This window comes from Cottoperca gobio, chromosome 13 (genome assembly GCF_900634415.1).
Source record: "Cottoperca gobio chromosome 13, fCotGob3.1, whole genome shotgun sequence".
Lineage (NCBI taxonomy): Eukaryota > Metazoa > Chordata > Actinopteri > Perciformes > Bovichtidae > Cottoperca > Cottoperca gobio.
In genome coordinates, this window is record NC_041367.1 from 9,217,293 (window position 1) to 9,243,592 (window position 26,300).

Below are 26,300 nucleotides of genomic sequence, written 5' to 3' on the forward strand. Positions count from 1 at the left end.
TAAGTCTTTCAATTAAGTTACAAAATAAGCAAGCCGAGAAGCTTATAATTTCATTCCCTGGCTCCATGTTTCCCCTTCTTGTACTTGATATTGCATGTATTTGTGTTTTCAATTAAATAAAAAATACTGCCCTTACGTCACTGAACCACACACTCAGACTTCGGCACCATGTAGAGCCTGATGCCAACCTTCAACATCTCTTCCTCCTAAGTATTAATTTGGTAATGGTGTAGAACTAACAATAGAAACATAGTGAACCACTTTTATGTACTTTGAATAACAGGCAACAATATTCTACATACATATACAGAATTACAATTAATAATACTTATCACTTATTGATTCCCTAGTAGGCTACCCTTACATGTCACATTTTGTCAACAAATAATTTATCATAGGCTTAGGTATAACTGTATTTGTCGTATTTGCCACTTTTGTTAGAACATTCATTTGCACTTTCAAGAGGGAGAAAATACAGATAAAAATGTCCAATGCCAGGCAGGAAAGGGATGCAGGAGAAAGAGGAATTGAGAAATGTGTTTGTCGCTCAAGTTTAACTCTGATTTCCGACAGCCCTGAAAGCACCGTTTCTCGACGTCATCAAGTATCCCAAAAGCCTCCACACCCGGAAGTGTTATGCCGGAGATTTCTTTCGGGATTTGTTTTGACAATGATGGAGGAAGAAGAATTTGAATTTGCTGAGGATTTGGAGGCTATTTTGCATCTAACCCCAGAGGTGCAACTAGCCATTGAACAGGTAGCTGTTTGACCTCGTTACTGTAGCGACATTGTTGCTGGTCTTGCTTATAAACCAGCTGTTAGCAGGCTAGCTGGATGTTACACTGCTGTAATAGCTAATGTTAGCTGTACAACATTGGTTTCCACACTATATGAAGAGTTTAGCTTCCAGATAATGTTGTCAGGTTGTTTATATACTAGGGTCACGTTAATGTTAGCTGGAAATAAGGGTTTAATGTTAGTTTACGAAGCTGTCTTTGCCTTTTACTCTGGTGAGTGTCGTCGTGAATGTTAGGATACTATTATCATCTGTACTTACACACGACTCATTTAACAACTTGTATGTGCAGGTTGTCACTAATAATTAGTTAAAGTTATTTCAGGAAACCGTTAAATAACGTTGCAAGGCATCACCAGTTGGCATGTTGAAGTCATCACAATTACACCATCAAATATTCAGTGTAACGTCGTCAGCTGTACCTTTCTGAATTGTGTTTTGTGTTTTGTGCACAAGGTTTTCCCCAGCCAGGACCCTCTGGACAGAGCAGACTTCAATGCTGTGGAATACATTAACACACTGTTCCCCACTGAGCAGGTACAGTGAAGTGACACAGACTGATACTGATATCCAGTGTATGTGGGGCTGTCAATAGTATGACACAAGTGGATTGACAACAAGTCTTTGGTTGTTGCATTACAATAACAATCAGTCAATCTTTATATATATATATATATATATATATATATATATATATATATATATATATATATATATATATATAAAGATTGGCTGATATACTATATATATATATATATAACACATAACTGAAAGATGTGACTAAAACAAAACGACATTTCGATTTTTTCATAGTAAAAACCCAGGTGTCACTTATATTTTAACATTAACAATGTCCCTGTTGTATTCAAGTGCCCCCAGTGAGCCGTGACAGTGAGACAAGCACGTACAATACGAGGGCCCTGAAACTAAAGCAGCTAAATAAAATTCAGTTTTTCCCTACTGTAACATGTTAAATGTGACGTGAGAAAGGCCTGTTCATCTTTAGTTAATGTAATACTTCATGTAATTCATAAACAAAAGAAGTTCCATAGATTGGAACTCTTTAGCTGTGCAGGGATCGAAATGTGTTGTGTTTCCTTTAACAGGAACAAAACAGGTTACCATTATAAACCAGAGAACATGAATTATGAACACATTATATGTTTATGGGGTGTATTGCTGAAGGTCATTTGCGGTCCTTAACATTGATTAGGATTTTAAAATCAAATTAAAACAACTAAACCAAGAAAATGGATAAACAGATTCAGAATGAAAAGAACTGAACAGAAAAACAAATAAGAAAAAACAACCTTATGTGTAGGTGCTGCATATGGCAGTGTATACATTGATATTGTGCAGATGTCTGTGAATGTATACATATATGTGCTCATGTGTGTATATTGTGAATCCTAAAAAATTACTTGAAAGATTATACAGTATACTTTATACATGTCTAGGGGTATATTATATTTCCATGAGGGGTCACTGTTACCCTATAGTTTGTGCTCGTATACATAGAAGGCCTACTGGTGTAAGTGTGAATGCATTTTCGCCTAAATGGTGTTGTGTGTAATATTTCATCAGGTGAGACGTTACACCTGTCCTGCATTTGACATGTAGATCCAGTAGAGCAGATTTGTATAATTGGAGGCAAAGTAATAAGCTTGTTTAAAGGGACCGTTCACCCCAAAATCAAAAATACATATTTTACCTAATAATAATTACCTGTAGTACTATTTATCAATTTAGATTGTTTTGGTGTGGGTTGCCAGGTGTTGGAGATATCGGCCATAGAGATGTTTGTCTCCTCTCTAATATAAAGGAACTAGATGGCACTCGGCTTGTGGCACAAAAAATATGTTTGAAAAACTCAACAGCATTGTCTCTTTGCAGAAATCCTAACCCCATAATCCACAGACCTTGTTGTGAGCAGTTTCATGCAGGAACTATTTTCTTACTACCGTTTTTTCATTTACTTCTGGCGCACTTCTGTGTGGTTGGCACATGTAGTTTGGTAGAAAGAAAAATAATTCCTACGTGTGTGTTTTTGGCGCTTTGAGCACCACAAGCCGAGTGCCATCTAGTTCCATTATATTCAAGAGAAGACAGACCTCTATGCGGAAACTTACACGGAAACAATCTAGATAAGCACAAGTAAGTATGTAAAATATGTTTTTTGGGGTGAACTGTCCCTTTTAAGCACAAATACATTAAATGCTACAAAGGGTGTCTCTGTACAGATGTGTGCACAACACAGTAAACAGCAGGAGGATATAATATAAAGTATTACTCGTAGAAAAGAGGACTTCCATATGATCCATCCATTCTCCTCTGTATATACGGTTGCTTCAGCTTTTCCTGATTTCCTGTCTTTGTATTTCCCCTCAGTCTTTGGCTAATATTGATGATGTGGTAAACAAGATTCGTCTGAAGATCCGGTGAGTTCATGTCAATGACTTGATAACACATTTCTTGTTTTTGTTGGTACCCTCTATCTGACTGAAAAGGCATTTTGTGTAATGTATGATAGGCGTCTGGATGACAACATCAGGACAGTGGTGAGAGGCCAGACCAACGTGGGTCAGGATGGCAGACAGGTGAGTTGAGCTGCACAGAGGGGCATACTGCAGTGGTTGGACAAACTTGATTGACTTCTTTGCAATTAAGTGGGTCACCTTTGTGGCAATATGGCTGGAAAAGAAACCCATTTTATTAGGTGTCAGAATTAGATAAGTGCTGGAATTGTATTGTTTCCTTATGGTGATGGTGGTAGAGCCGCAGTTGTTCGCAAAGGCTGATTGATATGCGTGTCAGTCTAAGATAGAAGGGGAAATATAATATGTAGCATTGTAAAAACACAGCATGTAGACTTAACATGCCATAATGGAGGGCTATGGGGGAGATTAACAAACACTTTTTCATAGCGTACATGCAAACCATCAGGCCTATTTATCACTTGTGGTTTTTGAAAACAGCAGCAGTTAAAATAGTGCCACTGGTTGCTCCTAAGCCAGAAAAACATGTTCTTCCCGCCCGCCTGCTCTTTCCTCTCTCCACACTGCTTCCATGGAAAAGGACAAGATGACTCAGAACCATTCCCGCTGCTCAAACTGCCCTTCTTTACGGAAAACACGTCTGGGAAATAGATTCCTGCATGTAAATACTTAGATTTCTTTTAAACCCAGGCTTTTGAGTCTTTGCCTTTTTTCTTGTGGGAGCATGATGGAAAAGAACAGCTCCTGCTGATTTAATCCAGGACCTCGCTCTGTCAAGGACTTGTGGCTTAAAGGGAATGTGACACCTGACGGGTGAGCCGTGTATGTTCGGACCAGTTGACATGATTAGGTGTGCGTTGTCGTCGGGGTGTCTGGCCTGGTGGCCCTGTCTTTCCTCGTTAGCTACTGTCTGGTAGCGGAAACGCTCTAAATCCCCTCCAGACCAATAACATTATACAGTCACACACAATAATTTACTTTGTTTTTCCAACCCCACAGTGCCGTTCCAACATTTCCAGAGGGAAAAATCCCTTCTGCAGATGGAAAGATGGAGAGGTGTTCATTTCAAGATGGCGATTGAAACATAAGGATGGCAATAGGATAAAACAAACAAGATCAGCAATTTAGTCCTTTCTGCTGTTGACTGAACTCACTGAGCTTAATGCAATCCCCAGGTCGAAACCCAAGATGGTAACTTTTATGGAGAAGGATGAAGAGAGTAAGACAGAAGGAGAGAGAAAGTAGAGGAGGTCTGGGGAATGATTCCTCTTTCTTTCCTGCACAGTCAGTCAGTTATATGCTGCGAGACTGAGAGTGTGGAAATGTCATTCTCTTAGTGGTCAGACCCCGGCGACTAATGGAGCTGTTATTAAGTGCTACAATGGCTGTGTTACTTGGCAACGAAAAAAATCTATACATTGTTTAATTTTTGGGGAAAAAAACCAACACGGAACTGTCTATTGCATCACATTAATACAAATGCATACACATGGCCCCACAAGCCAAATTGATTACAATATGATTGACTGTAATTCATGGTGTCCAGTGGCAGAGAGACAGACTCCATTATGATGACATGAACTCCGTCATCGATCAGAAATTGTGGCAGTGCTCGTATGCGGCTCACTTCTAAACAACCCAAGAATAATCCCTTTTAACCTTCATCGTTTCATGTGGTCGAAATAATACTGATGTTATTTCCGAAAGTGCTGAGGATGAGGGCAGATTGTTGGAATCTCCTGACCTGTCCGGCTGTGCTGACAAATGCACATAACTTTGCACAAAAAATGTCTGTATGGTTGTAGTCTGCCAGCCGAGAATTCCCTACCACACACGTTGTTCCCACCTGCCTGTTGTCAAGGCAATTTGGATACCACATGCACACCTGCTCCTCAGCCGGCTCAATATCGTAGCTCACCGCTAATGAGGGACGTGAAAGCCTTTTTGGTTGGAATCTATATGTGCACGTCTGAGTTAAAGAATCTCATTAATGAACCCAAACATGTGTTACCAGTTAATGCCAGTCACATTAAGCTCTGCTGTGCACGGAGGTATAAACACACACACACACACACACACACACACACACACACACACACACACACACACACACACACACACACAGGAAGTAAAACGCAAATGCCAGGTTGCCAACCATGCAAGCAGCGAGTACAGCCTGTGTGTGTGTGTGTGTGTGTGTGTGTGTGTGTGTGTGTGTGTGTGTGTGTGTGTGTGTGTGTGTGTGTGTGTGTGTGTGTGTCTCTGTCTGTCTTTGCACTCTTTATGTGTCCACTTTGGTAAAGAGAAGGATGCATTTAGAAAATACAGTGTCAGGTGGTCTTCCTATAAAAACCCCAGCATTAATGTAAATATTTAATGTCCACAGCTTGTTTTAGTTTTCATCTTCACAGAACTCTCTCTTATATGCTCTAAACTGTCACGTACTTTCTTTCTGTCTTCTACTTTATAGTTCCTATAACTTTGTGTTTTGTTCTGTATTAGTAAAAGAAATCACACTACAGATTCTATCAGTCTAGGCCTCAGCTATGTTTCGTGACTTCATCAGTGTAGCCTATTAAATCTGACTAGCACATAATCCACAAACACCAACTGTGCCAACATTTTGTACTGCTTTATGAAGGAGAAATTAAACAATTAAAGAAATGCGTACCAGCAGGATACTAGCATATTTATACTTAGGCTATAACAGAATGCATTAGGAAGTGGTGCTTTGGATATTACTTACTGTCGGGCTTAGCTATGACAAAAATAATTGTTTTAACAAGAGGAGTAATTCTATACAAAACATTTAATTAGTTATTCTTTTCTCTGTTAAGTGAAGCACTCTTCTCTCTAAACCGTCTAAAAATGTTTACATGATGGCAATGATCCAACTGCTAAAATAAAACTGGGTAAACAATAGTAAATCCTCTAATTTGGAAAGCTACATTGAAGTCTGTCACAGGGAGGAGGGAAGTGCATCCCAACCCTGTTGAAGCTCCTTTTTTAAACACTATAAAACCGCCTTGAATCCTGTGCTGCTTACTGCATGTTGGGGATACACTGGTGTGCATGTGCGTGTTTGTGTGAGAGCAGATAACATCTCGGGCATGGAGGCGCCTGCTGGGCAGTGGTCTCTCTCCGCTTTCCTCAAGGCTAAATACAGGAAATGAGCGCTCGGAAGGGAGCCAGATTGTGTCAGCTGAGTCTGCATGAGCGACAAATGCAGACTCTCCTGCATGCCGTTTGTTTGCTGAAAAAAAAACCCTCAAGGGAACCTCTTTAAGGATTCACTGGCACTCCCTTCCTCCTCACTTTCAGATCAAAGAGAAATCACATAACCTGCATGCATTTTTCCAATTCATTTATCCAATCACCCAACAACCAAAGGGTTGTTTTAAAACATAAAAGGAAAGAAGGACACGTGCAAGCTAGAGTCAGCTTTTCACTCATCTTTATTCAAGAAGAGTTCCTCTCTGTCTGGCCTCCATGGCACACTGTCTTTATATAATCATATTACACACAGTAGATAAAGTTTTTAGCTTAGTTTAAGAATATTTAAGGTTGAAACTCTCCTGGCAGGTTTAAATGTCAATATGGTTTTGTTGTATTTTAATAACCTACCGGTAGTCATATGGTGTCGTCTTGACTTTGTCTCCACGACACTGTCACCAAGTGCTGCTCTTTGGCTACACTCAGGAAGGAAAATTAATCCTCTGCTGTCAGTGCACGCTTGTGTGTGCGTGCGTCTGTGTGAGTGTGTGCGTGGGCACAGTTTTTGTGCGTTTTCTCACTCACTGTTTCTTAGACGTGCTTGTAAAAGTGGTAAATACCTCGCACAGCTGGTGCCGGCTGTTAGCATTCCTCGTGTGTGTGTGTGTGTGTGTGTGTGTGTGTGTGTGTGTGTGTGTGTGTGTGTGTGTGTGTGTGTGTGTGTGTGTGTGTGTGTGTGTGTGTGTGTGTGTGTGTGTGTGTGTGTGTGTGAGAATCTGAGGAAAGTTGTGTCGTAGCATCGGGCCAAGTGAAGCCAATTACCTTGGCATCAGATGTCGGAGCACAATCTCCTTTTTAGGACCATCAAAGAACAGCTGTCATGTCAAATGATGGGGAAATGTTCAAACAGCACGTTAACCATTTTACAATTGTAACTGTCTAATGTTATCTAATCCGGTCTGGCTTTATAGGTTTTTAAAACTGCTAATAATCTCTTTAGCCTTTTATAGTGACAGCCTTTATGCAGAGATTAGCCTCATGGCTCATGTGTCAAACTAGCTCGCCAATTAGACGGGCAATTAGTCCGTATTCCAGAACTGGGAACAGGCAGAAGCAGGATATTAAGCCAGTGGTGAGCGCGGATAAGAAAATATCCTTCGACATTTGACCCAGACTGCCACACCACAACTGACACACAGTTATTCCACACACCGCCCTGCGTCTCACAGCAAAGTGTTATGAGTTTAGCATATTTTTCTAAGGAAATTGAAATAGAAGTTAATACTTTATGGATGGGATAATACATTAAGATTGAAAGCATTATAAGAAATATTCATGTTTCCATCAGATGCTGACAGAGTTTCCATGTTCTCTGTTCATGGATTTGTGAATGCAAGAAAATCCAGATTTGATATTTCAGACCCCAGAGGGACGTTTATTCTGCTTTTGTTAGGTTGACTTATTCGCAATCAATGCACAGTACAGTCTGTTAGCTTAGTGTATGAAGGAACGGTAAGAAAGGTCATTTGTAAAGGATGAAGATGGAGGAAGAAAGTATGAGTGTAAAGACACACCTGTATTGCATCTCATATGGACGCACCAAACAACAGAATACTTTTTATATCACGATATAACGTTTGACCGTTCGCCATTTCTCTCACAGCCAGCATGTGAGAGTTGACTAAGTGAGAGCTTTTCCCTTTTGTTCCTCTGAAGGATGTAGCGGAACAGTTCAGTGGAAAATATGTCTTCTCTGTATGTTTCATGTTTGCTCTGTTTGTTTTGTGCAGGCTTTGGAAGAGGCCCAGATTGCCATTCAGCAGCTCTTTGGCAAAATCAAAGACATTAAGGACAAGGCAGAGAAGTCTGAACAAATGGTATGCACACACACACACACACACACACACACACACACAAAGGTGGCTTGTTGAAGCTTATCAGGGGCATGACCTAACACAGGGGAGATACACCCTGTATCCTTCTGTTACAATGGGGGACAGTGGGGAGAGTTATTTAAAGCCGAGGTAGGCTGGGTGCATACAGAAAGGATGAGAGGGGGAGATAGGAAAGCAGACCCTCCCTCAGGAGGCACGTCGGGAGCAATAATTTCTCAAACCAAGCGGGTGTGTCGTTCATTTAATTTTATTTCCTCTTTGTCCGATCACACCATCCAGTCAAACCAATTACATTTGTTCACCTTCTCTCGCTTCTTGTGTTCCCCCATCTCTGTACTTTTATTCTCTCCTTTCGTCCACGCTATATAACCAACACGTCTGACTTGTTCCTCTTCATGCGCAGGTCAAGGAGATTACGAGGGATATAAAGCAGCTGGATCATGCCAAGCGCCACCTAACCACATCCATCACCACCCTCAACCACCTGCATATGTTGGCAGGGGGCGTCGACTCTTTAGAGTGGGTACAATCACATTCAGCACGTCAGACCTAAAGACTTTTACCTTAAAGCTTATTTGACCAAAATAAAGCATTTTGGGATTGTGGACTCTGTAGTTGTGATATACACTCTTGATTTTAGGATAAAGGATTGGAATGATGAGTTGTAATGCATCATTAATGTTAACAAAGTCAAAACAAAAACCTGGGCGTTAAAGCTGCTAATGTATATTGATGAAACATCTGATTTAACTGCAAAACAAGAAAACAATCCCAAAGATTTGTGCGATGCACACTGTGCAGTCCCCACAAGGGGCTTAAACATTTTAATCTTTAGTATGCATATCCTTCTGTATGCTATGCTTTTCTTTTTTTCACCGATAGCGTGTTAGGAATGTATTTACACCTGATATACAGCTACATTGACGTTCGCATGATATGTTTACAGAGGTGCATGGCGTAATCACTTGACAATTGTAACCTGGAGGATATAAAGATGGATATTTTTCTTTTGTATAGTCGTAGAAAATAATTCACAGATGTGTTGTGTTCCAGAGCCATGACCAGAAAGAGGCAGTATGGTGAGGTGGCCAACCTGCTACAGGGAGTGGTCAATGTGTTGGAACATTTCCACAAGTACATGGGCATACCCCAGATCAGACAGCTTTCTGAGAGGTAACAAACACACACACGCACACACACAACACACTCACCAGGGACGTACTGTGTGTGCTCACATAACGGTTAATTCTTTACATGTTCCCCTCAAAACATTCTATGAGTGCATCAGCTGCAGCCACTCTTGAATGCTGAAGGGGTTTAGTGCCTTGGTTAAGCTCGCTGGGGCTGTTGTTGTGTGAGCAGCATAGCTGTAAGAACAACTCATTTCTAGTTGCCAGCTCAGAGCTCTGGTCTCCGCTTACAGCTCAATATTCCGCAGCTCGTCAGCTGAACTGTTGAATACTGGTAGCAGTATTTGGCTGGAGGTGTTTTACGTATTGCATCCTGTTTATGCAGATATTCACACACACACAACCCCCTCAAATGCAGGAAGGAAACACTGAATAGAGTCTCATTATGTCAGAATTTCTGCTATTAGGAGCATACTTTTTCTGAGGGTGTGTCTGTGTGCGTCCATGTATGTGCTTTCACAATAGTGTAACATTTAAGTATTGCTAACTTCTGGAATGTTTGTTTTCCCTCTTGCGAATATCTGGATTTACACACACACACACACACACACACACACACACACACACACACACACACACACACACACACACACACACACACACACACACAGAACAAAGTGCATTGTTATCCTGTTGTTTCCCACACTACTGACTGACTAAATTTCCCTTTTTACTATTATTTTCCAAGAACATTAGAATCATATCAGGACATTCAAGTTAAAAGTAGTGCTGATCCCCCCCCCAAAAAAGAAAGAAAGGATGACCTTCTGTTCTGTTTTGACTGAGGTGTGGCAGACCACGTTCATACCAAATAACAGCTGCGTGGAAGAAGTGACTCTGCTGGTGAGCTATGAAGACAAGGCTGGACGCAAACAGTTCATAGAAAGTAATAGCGAGACAATTAAAGACTACAAATGTTATTGAATTCTGAATTCAAGCTCAGGTTAATTTTTTTAATAATAATAAAATAAAAAATAAAAACCTGAACAGGAATACATATGAAAGAATTGATGTATCTGATGGCAGCACAATTATTAAAACATGAACTGAATCTGATTGTGAAGACAATATATTTTAAGAATGTTTATTGAACACATAAAGTATAATGAAGTAGGACAAATCATTTGTCCTTCTAAAACAGTAAGAGCTGAGTGCATGTTTCAGTAGTAAAAACTACAGAGGATATTTCAAACTCTAAAAAACGTTCAATTTTAAACAAATGGGGAAAATTCTACAGGGTTACAGTCTAAAAGCATAATCGAGTCTCCACAGACATTTCTCCTTTCCTGCCTTTTTTAAATGTTTAATTCAGTTAAATAAATCTGCCTCTTTTCCTGACAGGACTTTGAGCCGTCAGTGTGCATGTCACCTTTGAACATGATCAACTTTGATAATATTTTTATAAGCCTTCTTCTTGTCATCGCTTAATGCTTTTCTCACTGTCTCAACTACACAGTTCAGCTGACAGGCAGTGAGACAACATGTTAGGCTGTGTTGCACTATTGTATATACTGTATTATATGAATACACATACATGATTGGACAAAATGCAGCTACACACTGGACACAGCCAGACCTGCTGCTGAGCAGTGTTTGTTATTAGAGTTTTATACTCAGTAACCGAGCACACAGAGGTGGATATTTAGATATTCAGCCAACAGCGGGCACTTGAAATGAACGCTACCAGTTCAGTTGGCATCCATCTGTGATTCTATATCCGCGCCCTCTCTCGTGTGTATCCTGGAGGATTGTCATGGCTTTGGGTGCCTTGTCCTGGGTTAACCTGGCCTGGATGCTTTCAGGCTAACTCAGACTCTCCCAGCACTGGATACACTCAGATTGTCTAAGTAGACCTCGTTATATAATCGCTTTTGGAGTTTTCCAATACATTATACACTAGCGGTATCATATTGGGTGCTGTGACACTTCAAAAAACATCACTGGGCTTGAGGTTTTCCAGTAAGTAACTTGTTAAGATTGTCATCCTGTGCCATTTTTTTGGACAATAATTGAACTTAGTATATTTTAATTGGCTGTTGGTCATAAAAAATATTTGCCACAGTGGCTAGGGAGCCAAAATAAAGGAGGCTAACGTCTGTTGAATATCAGAAGCTTCTACATGATTTGCCACTATTCCAAATTTGACTGATTAAGAAAACAAATTTCATTTAATTAAATGAAATCATGTATTGTTTTTTGTCCTTTCTAGAGTAAAAGCAGCGCAGAGTGAGTTGGGGACTCAGATCCTGGCAGATTTTGAAGAATCCTTCCCCGCTCAAGGCTCCAAGGTAAAGTTTTCAGTTTTTTCCCCGACAAATTAATTCCATTTCCTCTATTCAGACAATGTTCTTGTCTTGTTCCCCCTTTGTAAAAAACACTTTTTTTTCCCCCATCCTTTCAGAGACCAGGTGGTCCCAGTAACGTGTTGAGAGATGCCTGTCTGGTGGCCAATGTGCTGGATCCACGCATCAAACAAGAGATCATCAAAAAGTTCATCAGGCAGCACCTCTCAGAGTATCTGGTATTATTCCAGGAAAACCAAGATGTGAGTAAGAATTTGAATTCCATGATGTACACAATCATATCTAATTACAGTAAATACCTAATTGGAAAAAGGTGGTGTTTGGGTTTTTAATAAAACAAAGTATCGCACCCTATTGCTCAGGTTGCATGGCTAGACAAGATCGATCGACGCTATGCCTGGATCAAACGGCAGCTGGTGGACTACGAGGAGAAGTATGGACGCATGTTTCCTGAGGAGTGGTGCATGACGGAGCGCATTGCTGTGGAGTTCTGCCACATCACCAGGTTAACATACACCACAACATATAGCAATAAAAACCTATGTAGGAAAAAGCATTGGAAATGATTTTAGACTCTTAATTTTTACGGTTTGTGGTTTTTAGCCTATTTAACATGTTATGCCGTGTCTCCGTACCCAAGAAAAGAGAAGAAAGGAAAAGAAAAAAATGATATGTAATTCAATTAAAAAGGCAAAAATTGAGAAATTGGCTGTGGGACTTTTCTGCATTATGAAGTGAACCACACTGGTGTGGCGAGCTTGACGTGAGTTTGTGAGTTGGCTTTTAGTGCTGTTGACGTAGGTGGCCTACATGAGCAGTGACCTAGTGACCACGCTTCTCCAGTCTTTTCCTCTCAGCTACACCAGGGGAAGAAAGAGTGGGCACTGTTTGTGCGCTACTCCCGGCTGCCGCTGACAATAACAAAACATCTGGCAAAAATCGAAGCAGTGTCGTTAGCAAAAAATCCTGACGAGACATGTTTTACTAAAAGGACAGATGTTACAATTATATAATAACAAAGGATCATCGGAAACATTTTGGGATGTCAAAGCATAGAAATTAGAGGTAATATACTCAAACTGATTCTATGTTCATTTTTGTCATGTGTGTTCGTTAGGGTGGAGCTTGCCAAGGTGATGCGAACACGGGCTAAGGAGATTGAGGTGAAGCTGCTTCTGTTTGCTATTCAGAGGACCACAAACTTCGAGGGACTGCTGGCCAAACGCTTCACAGGATGCACCTTGACTGACACACCCGGAGTGAGTAAAGCACACGCACAAGACAAACAATGCATACAGCTCTAGTGAGCATTAACTCCAGCTGCTTCTAATTATCCAATCTGAAAAGTCCTGCACTAACACATTTCTGGCATTATGAAATGTCATCCAATCACAGCATTTTTCACATTCATGTAAAAAAATGTGTGTGTATACACCGTTCTCCAATGAGACCATATGTTCAGTATTGTTTTAGCAAAAATTGGCATTAGATGTAGAACTGATGCTGTGTCCATTTAAGGAAATTTAAGGCATTAAGGCGAAAACACTTTGTGGTCATGTTGCTGGCTTTTGTTTGTACCATAATCACACTTACAGGAAAACGCTGATTCACAGTGTGTTGTGCTCTACACTTACACACACAAAGAGTACTCTCTGTGTCACAGTGGAAACCGTTCACTCCGGGTCATGTTGGCGTGTGGAGGTGGAAGCAATACACAGAGAATGGACAGATTATGATAATCACTTTGTTGTGGCCTAACTACGCCAAGCTTGTTCAGATATATTAGGCTAGTCGGAGGCCCTTTTGTCTTCAGTTTACACACATGCCTGCTGGGTTCTGTAATTCAATCAGGGATTTTGGTTAAGTGTAATTTTATAATTGGAGTTGCAGCTTCACCAAACCCTCCCATGAAATTGTTCAAGTAAACATTGAAGAAAGCGATGACACCTGAGTTGTTTTTAAAAGAGTTTGTGATAATTACAGAAACCGTTCAGTCAGTCAAGAGTGTCGGTTGCGTTGAGTGCCTAAGTTGCAGTAAAGAAATCTGTGCTTTTTAATAGCTAAAGAGGCCAGAGAGTCCTCTCGACTCCACTAACCCCTTCCTGGACGATGAGGCAGGGGAGGATGTGGGTGCAGATAAGGACGAGGATCTGGCTAAGGTGAGTTGACCTGGATTGACCCCATCTCACCTTAACTGCAACTTAAAGTCACATGTTGCTTCCTCTGATGTGGCGCTTTCCTTGGGAATAGATTTTCTTTTTTTTCCTTAAGTGCTCCTCTTAAAGGAAATACCACTGGCTCATTGGCTTATGCAAGTAGAACTGTGGTGTAGCAGCTTTATTTAAATATTCTCCCTCTCTCTGTACTACGTCAACTTACAACCATGTGCTTATGTGGCAGTAGTTTGAAGAATCTTATCTGATATACTGGTTGTCTTGGATGTTAGGTACACCAAGGTAAAACTGTTCCACCTTTAATATAACAGCCCTACAATGAGGTTAGAAATACCCAGTGTAAAACGACCCAGTTCAACAGAACCACACGCTAAAGCCTCCAAACCATTATAACGTTCATGAAGTAGGATTTACTGCAGTACTGGTGTAGATCAGCTATAGTAAGGTGGAGTGAATAAAGCGGTAACTGTATTTTATACACAGGAAGTAAGTTGCTTCAGTTTCTAACAAATTACACCACCTTTATCTTTGAGAACTGTGTTCAGTGTTTTGACCTTTGCTTGCTGAGCTGGAGGCAAATCATAAACCCGCTGATTGGTACTCAAAGGAGCTACAACTAAAGCCTGTTATTTCACTAATTCCTCATTTTCCCTCCATTGTTTTAGCCCAGGAAACCAAAAGCTCCGGACAACCCTTTCCACGGCATTGTCTCCAAGTGCTTTGAGCCTCATCTATACGTCTACATAGAGTCCCAAGACAAGTAAGCAACACACACTCATACAAGCAGACTAGGCCATATTGGGTCGTGGTACACGGACCCAGGTTTATGAGCAGGTTGTGTTTAACGCTGGCACATTCATCCTTTTTCCATCGCCCAGTCATCAATCAGATCCCCCACCTACCATTCTACTTCATTGCCTCTTCTGTCTTTCCATCTCTTGTTTCTGAATGCCTCTGTCTCCACTGTGGCAGAAATGTTTCCCATTAGCTACACGACCACAGACGCTGGGAGAAAGAGAGAGGGAGGTTGAATAAGTGCTGCCACAGCAGATCTGCCTATTTTCATTCCCACCTCTTTTCTGGCACCCCTCTTTCTCTCTGTGTAATGTTTTGTCTTTCTTCATCTCAATCTCTCGTTCTTTAAAAAAAAACAAAAAAAACCCCCTGTTCTTTACAGTCTATCTATTTACTTCACGTCTCCCCTTCCTCTTTCTTCCACCACCATCCTTCACTTCTCCTTCAGCAGTCCCCTCCCCTCCCCCGGTCATGGCGATCGCTCCTGAAACGGAACACAGTTCTGGAACTGCTGTGCTTGCATGCAGCCCCTGGCTCTTGGCTCTCTGGACCGTTAAATGGTGTTTGTCTGTCCAAGGGAACAGGATTGACCTATTCTGCAGCTACAACCTCATTTCAGTTCAGTCCAAAAGCCTTAAACAGGCAACAGCCAGATCAGCCTGTCCCCAGTGGGACATAGCAGCAGAGAACAGTGGCCTGCTTGTTTTGTCCTTGGCTTTAGTTCCAAGATTCAGTACGATTGGGCCCCACCAGCTGACGGTGGACCTGTTGACTGTAACACTGAAGATGTTGATATGCTTGGAATATTTTCTCCTATTTATCCATGTGGCTCATCTGTCTGTCTGCCTCTTATTTTATCCCTTGTATTTATTTATTTATTGGGTTCTGGAACCAATCATAAGTTTTTAATGTTCAAGTTTAAATGTAATTCCTTTCATGTGTCCCTAATCCAGCCACCAGTATGTGCGTGTGTGAACCTATGTGGGTTTGGCTTTTTACATTTTCGGGCATCTGCAGGAACCTGGGAGAACTGATTGACCGGTTTGTGGCTGACTTCCGAGCACAAGGCCCACCCAAGGCGGGCACGGAGGAGGGCGGAGCAGTGCTGCCCAGCTGTGCAGACCTCTTTGTCTATTACAAGAAGTGCATGGTGCAGTGCTCCCAACTGAGCACCGGAGAACCAATGATCGCCCTCACAACCATCTTCCAGAAATTCCTGAGAGAGTACGCTTGGAAGATCCTCTCCGGCAACCTGCCTAAGTAAGACCGGTTCAGGATTACTCATTTATAAAACAGAAAGAAAAGTCATATTTTAAAACTGTTCTGTAAAGGAAATTTCCAGATCTGTAAGAAATCCTGTGTTTTAATCATTTTCAAATCACAAACTGACACAGTTGGATTATATTATATTTATATATTATTCTATAATAATTTCTCATGTAGTCTTAACATGGAGCTACGTGTACCCGTGCTTTTCTGGAAGTAAAGTTCTCGAATCAAACACCTTCCATGTGAAGACACTTGCCAATGTGGAAGCGGCTTTAATGTGTCCTGTATTGACCAGTAGATGATGGCTGTAAGACAACCTGACTGATTTGAAGTGACAGGAAACACCGTCAACTTCTCTAATGTCATATTAATATTATAAGTGCAATATTCCCAAAATATATATTTGCTATAATTGCCATGAAAAGAACAACGGCAACACTGATTTGATCGTACGAACACGTATTGTCTGTGTATTCCACTGTGCCAAAAAACCTCCATTGCTTTCCGAAAGCGATTTTAAAAACACATCATTCAGCCACATCGGCTGACATGTTCGTTTTATTACAACGAACACGGACATTGTAGTTTATTGTGAGTCAATCCCACATACACCGTCCTGCTGACAAACACACTCACTGATATTTCAACCGTTTCCATCCTTGCGAATCATTAGACTTTCTGGGCACTAACACAAACAGAGATTTATTTGGGATTAAATTTTCAGAAACAATCATGTCATGCCCATATCTGTTAATTCTTTTGGTATGGTGATGGGGCTGTTTAGGAGTTTAGTTTGAAATGTATGTCTTTCCTCTTTGCTGTGTTAGATAGAATTAGATGGCATGCTATGAGGGATCTGGAGTTGGTTATATTGTGGCAAAGCCTAATATGCTACCAGCAAAAACATCTCTGGCTCATTGGCCACATTAGAACTCATCACTGGCTGCGGTGACACACACACACACACTCACACAGACGTGCTCTGTTTCTGTCTCAGATATGCATGCATGCTAATTACACACTTGAGCTCGCTGTCTAATGTATACCATATTCTGCGCTGTACACAAACATGATACAAAGATGCACTCAAAGGCTTTGCAAGTGCGTACACTTACAGACACATGTAGACACGGTCGTCCAATGTGGTGTGATTTAAAGGTTTGGAGAGGGGCCCTCGGAAGGAGTTTAAACTATGTTGTGGTCTCTGTTATGACGTGTATTAAAGAATGGCTCGCCGTCGAAGCTTCATTGGAGCAGCATCCCGTTAGATGGTTGATGGATGTTTTAATAGTTATTAGTAGACTCATATCTTTTCCAGTTAGAAAAACTCTGCAATTTTCTGTCAACAAGTGAAGCTCTTGAATTATATTATGCTCATTTATATGTAAATACTACAGCTGGAAGTTACTGATTGGACCTTAAATATTTTCCCTCTTTTCGGTTAACCTCTCTGTCTTTGTCTCTGTTTTTTACTGCTGTTCTCTCCTGTTCCGTCTATCTCTCTTTTCCAGGTCCAGCAGTAACAGCGGGGGTCTTACCATCAGCAGTCTGCTGAAGGAGAAGGAAGGCTCAGAAGCTGCAAAGTTCACCATGGACGAGCTCTGCCTGATCTGTAGCATCCTTAGCACTGCAGAGTACTGCCTGGCTACCACACAACAGGCATGCACAACACACATAAGCACACAGACGCACAGATGAATGAATTCATGCCTTAAGTTGAACGGCAGTGACAGTATGCGCAAACAAACGGTGCCTTTCATGCAGCAGTTACAGGATATTTGACCTGTTTCATCAGTGTTTTATGGAACTCACAGTTCTGATTACAAACACCCTGAAAGGTTTCATCCATGCTGTTCTTTTACAACACACATACAGCAATTTTAAGTCGGTATTAAAAACAAAAAATAGAACAACACGCATTTGAAAGGACTCACTCAAAGTGATTCAGCTTTGTCTGTTTTTATATTTGTGTTTTTGTTTTAATATGTTCCAGTTGGAAGAGAAGCTAAAGGAAAAAGTGGATAAACTCCTAGTGGAGAGAATTAATTTGACCGGGGAGATGGACACGTTCAGCACGTAAGTGACAACTCAAGACAATGTTTTTCTTTGAGAAAGGGGAAAGAAAAAAAAGACCTACCTTCTATTATGTAAATGTTTTAATGGTGTCAATCATTTTCTTTCATGTTTTCTCAGTGTCATCTCAAACAGTATCCAGCTAATCGTTCAAGATCTCGATTCTGCCTGTGACCCTGCTCTCACTGCCATGAGCAAGGTAGTACACATACACACACATTCAGCTCGTATAGTATTTAAGATATTGGAATCAAATACCATTGCCATTCATTAAAAAAATAAATGAACATGTTTCATATGTTTGCCCTTAAAAGATGAATGCCATAAAACATGGCTGTCTTTGCCACCAATCATCATTCAGAAACTTGAGGATTTCCATATTAAAAATATGTCCTTGTTGTAATGTGTAATGGATTTATGTATGTATATTTTAAGGGATTGTCACTTATTTACCAGACGATAAACAATCTCCTTGAATCAATCTTAGCGTGTACATACACATACAGTACTGTACATCAAAAGTTAATGAAAACAAACAATCATCACAAATTACACATTTTCATAATTATTAACATTTCTCTGTACAAACAATCTTCTCTCTCTCTCTCTCTCTCTCTCTCTCTCTCTCTCTCTCTCTCTCTCTCTCTCTCTCTCTCTCTCTCTCTCTCTCTCTCTCTCTCTCTCTCTCTCTCTCTCTCTCTCTCTCTCTCTCTCCCTCTCCCTCAGATGCCGTGGCAGAGTGTGGAGCATGTGGGTGACCAGAGTCCTTATGTGACCTCAATTATCATGCATATTAAGCAAAATGTGCCGATCATAAGAGACAACCTGGCCTCCACGCGCAAATACTTCACACAATTCTGCATCAAGTTCACAAAGTACAATGCACACACACACATTAATACACACATATCATTGTTCTATCCATAAGCCATTATTAAAGATGTTGACGTATTTATCACTTCTTTCTTTCCTTAGTTCTTTCATTCCCAAATTTATCAACCACCTGTTCAGATGTAAGCCTATCAGCATGGTGGGAGCCGAACAAGTAAGTTTACTTTACGCTAATCTGTCCTATAGTTTAATTTGAGCTGCATTGTGAGTCATCATCAAGCACATTGAATCTGTACATGTATGTCCTCACATCAGAAAATCCATTCTGGTTTAATCTTAAAAAACTGTTATATTATACTGTCTATTTCTGAGTTTCTGTCTTGTGTATCCTACCCCACCAGCTCCTCCTTGACACACACTCCTTGAAGACAGTCTTGCTGGATCTGCCCTCCATAGGATCTCAGGTGCTCCGCAAGGCACCTGCCAGCTACACCAAGATAGTAGTGAAAGGCATGACCCGTGCAGAGATGATCCTTAAGGTGAGGAGGTGGGGTTGGGGGGGTGATGGGGAGGCTTTGGCTGTGCAGAACCTAGATGAATGTTGGAAAAACACTCAACACTGCTCTTAAAGCCAGTTGAGATTCATTTAAACAGTTTACCTTCCATGTCTAAACTCAGAATGAGCACGCATCTTTAACAGATAGATTTGAATGAGAACTTGAGCTTTTCTCTAAATACTAAATAGTTGAACTCAAACACATTATCAGAGCCGCTTGATGTTTATTGGGAAACTTCAGATTGTATGACATTTAACTCAGGTGGCTAAATTCATGCTGGCCATTTTTTACAAGCAAAGCTTCATTTTCTGACCTTTTAAAGGCTTGGAGCTTTAGAGGATGTATGAGTGCAGTCTGGATGAGTTTTTCTTTATCTCTTGTTTGCCATTGTACAGATTTAATGTCGCTGACATATCCAGTTAAACATGAACTTTGGTGTTGATGCTAACGCTTGACCAGAAATAGTCTGGCACAACCTGCAGCTAACTGCTTTTTCCACGGATTGAGGTTTCATCGTAAGAAGCAACAAAAGACAACATGTCCCCTTTGAGTGTTTTGTGGTGTGACTGGCGAGCCAGTTTTCAGTCACTCGTGCAGATAATCTTCCAGTTTATTTTGGGCAGAATAACTCTTTTAATTGTGTCTTCAGCCCCACTCACAATAGCACTTTATGAGCATGTTGCCATAAAATAAAAAAGGTAGGGAAGGAATGGAGCTCATGCACTCCTGGTTTAATGAGTGAGAGAGGGGCCAACACAAGACATGCACACAAACGTATTCTTTAACACAGTATGTGGTTGACCTCGAGCCAGTGGAAAGGTGTGAGTGAGTAAATAAGTAGATGCATGCAACCATGTTACTACTCAAGAAACACGTGCCGTGTGAGATGCTGTATATTGGATGTTGTTTTCAGTGAGGAGAGTAAACACAGATGGTTAGCCTTGCTTCAGAATTACCTTATTAGACCTGAGAGGACACTGGTATGTGGCTGCTGTAGATTAACCCCACCCTAATGAACTGCCTCTGGAGTATACAGAAATGCACAGACACACGCCCGTCCTTTGATTTCCCTTGGACTCCCGGGAGGCCTTGTGACCCGCTACAATCGCGCTCTGCTCATGGTGTAATATTGTAACCACTCCTAAGACTTTGGCCTTCAGGCACACTCCTTTAATTTTAAACCCCTCTCACCGTTTGTCTGTTTTCTACTGGGATGCACACTGTTCCATATGGCCTGTTTTAAGGCTCGTCTTGGTTCCTTGGAAAAATGCCCGAATGCCTGAATGTATATACATGAATTTCCACTCATCTGCCACACATTAAAGGGGCTTTCACATTATAGAATTATAGAATGCATTCACATCAGCATTCACTGTCTGCTTTTCCTGAATTGGACTGCCAGCGGGCCCCTTCAGCTGGAATGTGATCTATATGGCTTCTAAAGAACTCTCACAGGCGTAGCTGACTCTGCATGAAGGCCTCCGAGTGATTCACGTCGATTACTGCGACAGAAAAAAAAGACACAATAATCATTGTGGAGGTTAGAAATCTGATACTGTACACAATCCAAAAGTAATTCTGAGTAATAATTAGAACGGTAGACAAACGATCCCGTGCTAATAAATAGTATACAGTCAAGCATTGCATTTTGTCCCTGGTATTGTAGCAAGAACGCATAAAAGGAAGGATCCTCTGCGTTGCATCCCTTAAGAAAAAAGAAAAATATGAAAGAGCCTTACAATGATTTCTTCTTTGAGCATTTTTTTGGCCATGGAAAGAGAAAGCTAATATGAGTAAAGAGAAGCTTTTGTACTATGGCCAGCATTTTAGCCATCAACTTAGTGCAACATCAAGGTTCCTCGCAGGTAATTGCTTCCACCTTGGGCTGAGACTGAAGCCTCTGAAAGACAAACCCATGTGAAGAGGGTCAATACAATAATTCCTCTGTCTTGCCTCAACAATAGTTTTGAATTACACTCTGTGATGCTGTGACTTGAAATGTAATCTGGCGCTTACCCCCACCAAGGAACAGCAATTCATTGGGACAATCCAAGGAGCACTTTAAGTTTTTAAAGCTCACTTTGGAGATTTAAGCAGAAAGCCCAATGCATGACTACTAGTGCATGTCAAATATTTAAGCAGAGTATAACTTTGAACTGGAACAGTATGGTTATTGTACATTCTTTGCTTTATACACTGGTGAACTTGTATAGATCGTCCCGAGGGTTAAACTGGAGTGTAAGAAAAGCTTGTTTCTACACACCATTCTTGGAATGATCCAACATACGAGCAGGTAATCCTGTTATCGCACAATTCCTCTATTGGCTGTTTTTTTTCCTTCAGTGGCGTAAGATTAAGCAAAACAATAATTATTATTCACCAAATGTAGGGTTAGGGTGTTTGGTGTTGAATTGTTTTTCTTTGTACACAGCTGCACATTTGTAATCTTGTGTTATTGTTCTAGATTTGTTTTAATGATCCCACACTAATCAAAACTATCCTGTTGATGTTTCCAATAGATGTGAAATAGCTATTTATAGAAGTCAAACTGGAACCGGGTCTGAAAAGTGAAGCTACTGTGGAGTTGCCTTAAACCTGCATTCTCTCTAATAACCAGCAGGGGGCGACCCCACCGGTTGCAAAATGAAGTCCAATTCTATTGAAGTCTATGAGAAAATTAATACTTCTCACTTGATTTACTTCCGTTAAACATTTTCCTGCCGAGTTTATGGTCTCATATCCTAGTTTCAAGTCTTCTTCAGTACAGCATGATCATCATTTTGTAAATTACGGTCGCATTTAGAGCAAAATAGGTCATTAAGAAGGGTATGCTTAAGGCGTGGCTACATTATGTTTTCCTCTTAGAACGTTAACCCTTTCACAGTGGGCTTTTTAGTTCATGAAAGTTAATTGTAACATTTGTTCACCCTAAAACGTCTCGTTCAGTGCTCTGCTGTACTTGTGTTGGCTACTTGGGAGCAGCAAAACAAGCTGTAAACACAACATGGACTTATTATCACCTGATAAAGTTGTTATATGTTAGCAAACAATTGCCTACTTACACATCAACCACACATGGAGTAACAAAAACATTTATTTAGAGTTTGTGGTGTCGACTCTTGAGGGAAATATTAGTTTTTTTTAGCCACATGCGTGTCTCCAGGTAGCTGCTCACATCTCTCTGCTGGAGGGGAACAGTGGTTCATCTGAGCCCGTTTGCTAAAAACAGCTGACTTCTGCGTAAGAGAGCGCTGAGACTGAACTAAAACAATAAAGTTATGTGTCCTAAAACCAAGACAATGAGCTTAGAGATGCTAAACTGAACTCTGACCCCTTTCACAGTTACGCATTGTCAATTCAGTCATTGTTCAAATAAGAATATTGATTAGTGCAGCTTTTAAATTGAATATTGACTTGCTCTTAGTTCACAAGAGAGAGTCTCAAGAGTTATTCCTGTATTATGTTTCCACTTCCACAATCTTTATGTAGTGTTTAAGATGAATATTTTTGTGGTTGTCTGTTTAGTGAGCCAGTGCGCAGTTACGTTCGAAGTACATATGATTCTTTCTGTCTGTCTGAGACGGCCTCTCCTGGCCGGTACGATGCCAGTGAGACGTGGCTGTTTTCCACGCTCCTCCAGCCCAGCCCATCATTGCTCCAGCTCTCTCTCCCACCTCTGAAGTTCTCTTCTGGGGAGTATTTAAAAGGCAAAACCCCTTCCCCACCCTTCTTCAGCCTGAATGCCCCTTCCTTACTTTGTTGCTCTCGCTCTCCTTTTTTTATGCCCGTTTTCATTCTTAAACTCCAGCTCCCCCTCTTTTTTTTTTTTTTACAAGGTCCCTACAGGCCTTTCCCTTGGCCTGGCTCCAGGACAGTTGCTAAGTAAATCACTCAGTCTGCAGGGCCAGTAAGAAAGCAAAGAATTCCACATGATTCTTTCATGACTGCTCTTCCCTCTCTTTCTCTCCTGCTTCTGATTACTAAACTCTCTCTCCCTCCCTGTGCAGCTCACCTTCTCATATATGTCGCCTTGAGTAAAAAGAGTAAACACTGAAAGATAGACAGATTGGGTCTTTTTTAGAAGCGAAGGAAAGGGAAAACCTTTTGTCAGATGGTCCCTGTGCGCATGCCTATGCATGAGATGGGAGGTGGGGGTCTGTCAGCCATGTGTTGGTATGCCTGCTTTGTAGCGGCTGCAAGAAGTGCTACCCGATCCACGTTTTCCAGTCTCTATTGTTGGAAGAAAAGAAAAAACACCAATAGAAGCCAATCCAGAAAGACATGTGCCTCATTAAACCTTTTCTGCCGGCTCTTGACTAATGCTGATTTTTGCCCAGACTCATTACACCCCTAAAATAATTACCGGTGAAACCAATTCTTGCCCACTGATGCATGGAGTAATTGGCGTGTAAAAGAAAAGAAAAAAAGAGTAAGGAGTAGGCTCCTAAATATAGAACCATAGTCCCAACTTTGTTTGCAGCTAGAACTACTTGGTTTTGTCAGTTGTAGCCCCCCCTTTTCCTCATTTGGGCCATAGTTGCCCCATGTGGGATCATTTAAAGATCTCTTGGGTCGTCCTATGATGGTTCACAGGAAAGGAGGGAGGGGTGAAACCTACATTTAACTCTACTTTTCCCGCAGGTGGTGATGGCCCCACATGAACCATCAGTGGTGTTTGTCGATAACTACATCAAGCTCCTGGCTGACGGAAATCCTGAGACCTTCCAGAAGATCCTGGACATGAAGGTCAGTTGGTTTTTTGCTATACCAGTGATTTTAAAGGGATAATTTAACATGTGGGGAAAATACGGTCTTTGTTTTCCTGTTAGGGTTAGAAGAGAGGAGCAATACCACTCTCATAACTCTATCTTCAATATGGAGATGGACCTGCTTAGCTTAGCTTAGTTTATAAAGGGGCTAAAAAGGCTTCCAGTCTTAGCTAACATAATTGATTGCTGGCTCCAGCTTTAACATGAACAAACAGGTTTGAGGCTGGTATTAATATTCTCATCTAACTTTTGCAAATAAGCGTATTCCCCAAAGATATTGTAGTTGTGCGTTTTCTCTCATTTTGCCTCTGTTGTGTCATCTGTTTGACTTGTTTTGCCATACTTCTGATTTGCATATGTTTTGCATTTTCATCTTGTTTTGCATACTTTGGAGAGGTTTTTATATACTTTGTGATTCTCCCTGTGTTTGTTTGTCCTTGTGTGTGTGGATGGTTGTGAAGGGTCTGAAGCGCAGTGAACAGAGCAGCATGCTGGAGCTCTTCAGGCAGAGGCTTCCCACCCCGCCCTCCGGGGCCGACGGCGGCCCCTCTCTCTTCAGTGCCCCCACCCCTGAGCAGGAGTCCTCCCGCATCCGCAGACTAGAGAAACTCATCAAGAAGAGACTGTGAAAAGACACACACACACTGAAATGGCATCTTCCTGAAAATGAAAAGGGCTGAAGGCCGGGATGGTTGTCACGTCTCTTGCAGTAATTCATCTCAAAGACTTCATTATGCTCCTCAGTGATCAGTGGAGAAAGAGCAAAAAAGTTGACTGAATTATCTGACTGACAGTAATATGAACCCCCACCTGACGCTGGATTATGAAGAAACGTCCTCAAATGCTACTTGCTGTTGTTACAAATGTCATTCACTTCTTTAATTTCCCGCCTTTCTTTTCATGACACCAAGGTCTGAGCTTTGTAACATACGTACATTATTGCACAGTGTATGTGCACTCAATAAAAAGGTTGTAGCGCTGTTAACTACACTCACTTGGAAAGCGTCTGGCTGCCTCTCTGGGACATGTCTAATCTGCAATGATTACAGGCAGCATGAAAGTGAAGTTGATGATTACTGAACGTAACATATTTCATCGATAGCTATTCCTCAGCTCTTTTAATTTCTGTCGTCCATTAAAATGGACATGGGTCATATATGTCGGGATTGTTTGTGTGACACTGAACGGTGGCCTAAAATGAATCACTGACTCTGGGTTTAGAGTCCCCAAGTCCGGAACAAAGAGAATCTTTGGATTTCTATCGTCAGTGAGGCGGCTTTGTCTTGGCATCTAAAGTCTCTCAAGGTTGACTTGGGAATTAGAACCAGCTAGCTGAAGTCTTTAAACTTAGGCTGTTGCCTTGTGTGTGTGTGTGTGTGTGTGTGTATACTATACTGTAGTGTACATGCGTACATTTAGACACATGTGTGCGGTCACTCTTGATTGTTTTAACAGTCCAAAAATATTCTTTGATAATTGAATTCTACGCAACGTGAGTTTGTTTCAATACTTTGCTAAGTGATCGCTGGGTCTCTAAAGCTACTCTCTCATGTGTCCCCGGCAATGTCAAATACAGAACATCACAGTCTCTGGAAGAAGGGGAAAAAAATCAGCTATTTATGTGAAGTCAATGGAACTGCATTAATGTACTCATTCCTGCCTTCAGGTACAAAATGTTGCTTGTTTGTTTTTGTCTGAATTGTATACTACACAAGCAATTGTTGAACACTATTAAAAACATTGCCACCATTGTTCCCTTTCACTTCATCTAATGGGTGTATAGTGCTTCAATGTGCACATTATGGTCAATCCCAGGAAAAAAATATCATCCTGATTTTACTAGGATCCAATTTTGAATGAGGGGCTGGAAAAGTTCCCATGACCAGCTCAGTCTCTGGTTGCCATCTATCCTCCATCCAATCAGGAGCCTGGAAATGCTT

The 26,300-nt window shown here is 41.1% G+C and overlaps 1 protein-coding gene across 1 annotated transcript; it reads left to right on the forward strand.

Moving 5' to 3' along the window:
• The first annotated feature begins 617 nt into the window (after positions 1–617).
• On the forward strand, positions 618–26,111 carry vps53 (VPS53 subunit of GARP complex). The gene is made up of 22 exons (XM_029446157.1): positions 618–757; positions 1,253–1,333; positions 3,185–3,234; positions 3,327–3,393; positions 8,295–8,381; positions 8,803–8,918; positions 9,453–9,572; positions 11,799–11,877; positions 11,991–12,134; positions 12,255–12,397; positions 13,010–13,151; positions 13,953–14,051; positions 14,732–14,826; positions 15,879–16,121; positions 17,642–17,789; positions 18,124–18,206; positions 18,324–18,402; positions 18,930–19,078; positions 19,179–19,248; positions 19,436–19,573; positions 24,233–24,337; positions 24,822–26,111. The coding sequence occupies exons 1-22, from the start codon at positions 671–673 to the stop codon at positions 24,987–24,989; spliced, it is 2,493 nt and encodes an 830-aa protein (XP_029302017.1). The 5' UTR covers positions 618–670; the 3' UTR covers positions 24,990–26,111.
• Positions 26,112–26,300: the final 189 nt, after the last annotated feature.

What these genes read in the sequence shown, in the direction of transcription:
- vps53 (XM_029446157.1), top strand. Translation starts at nt 671, where the DNA reads ATGATGGAGGAAGAAGAATTTGAATTTGCTGAGGATTTGGAGGCTATT. An exon ending in CTCTCCGGCAACCTGCCTAA is followed by an intron (nt 16,122 to 17,641) that starts GTAAGACCGGTT and finishes TCTCTTTTCCAG; the next exon opens with GTCCAGCAGTAACAGCGGGG. An exon ending in GCCTGGCTACCACACAACAG is followed by an intron (nt 17,790 to 18,123) that starts GCATGCACAACA and finishes AATATGTTCCAG; the next exon opens with TTGGAAGAGAAGCTAAAGGA.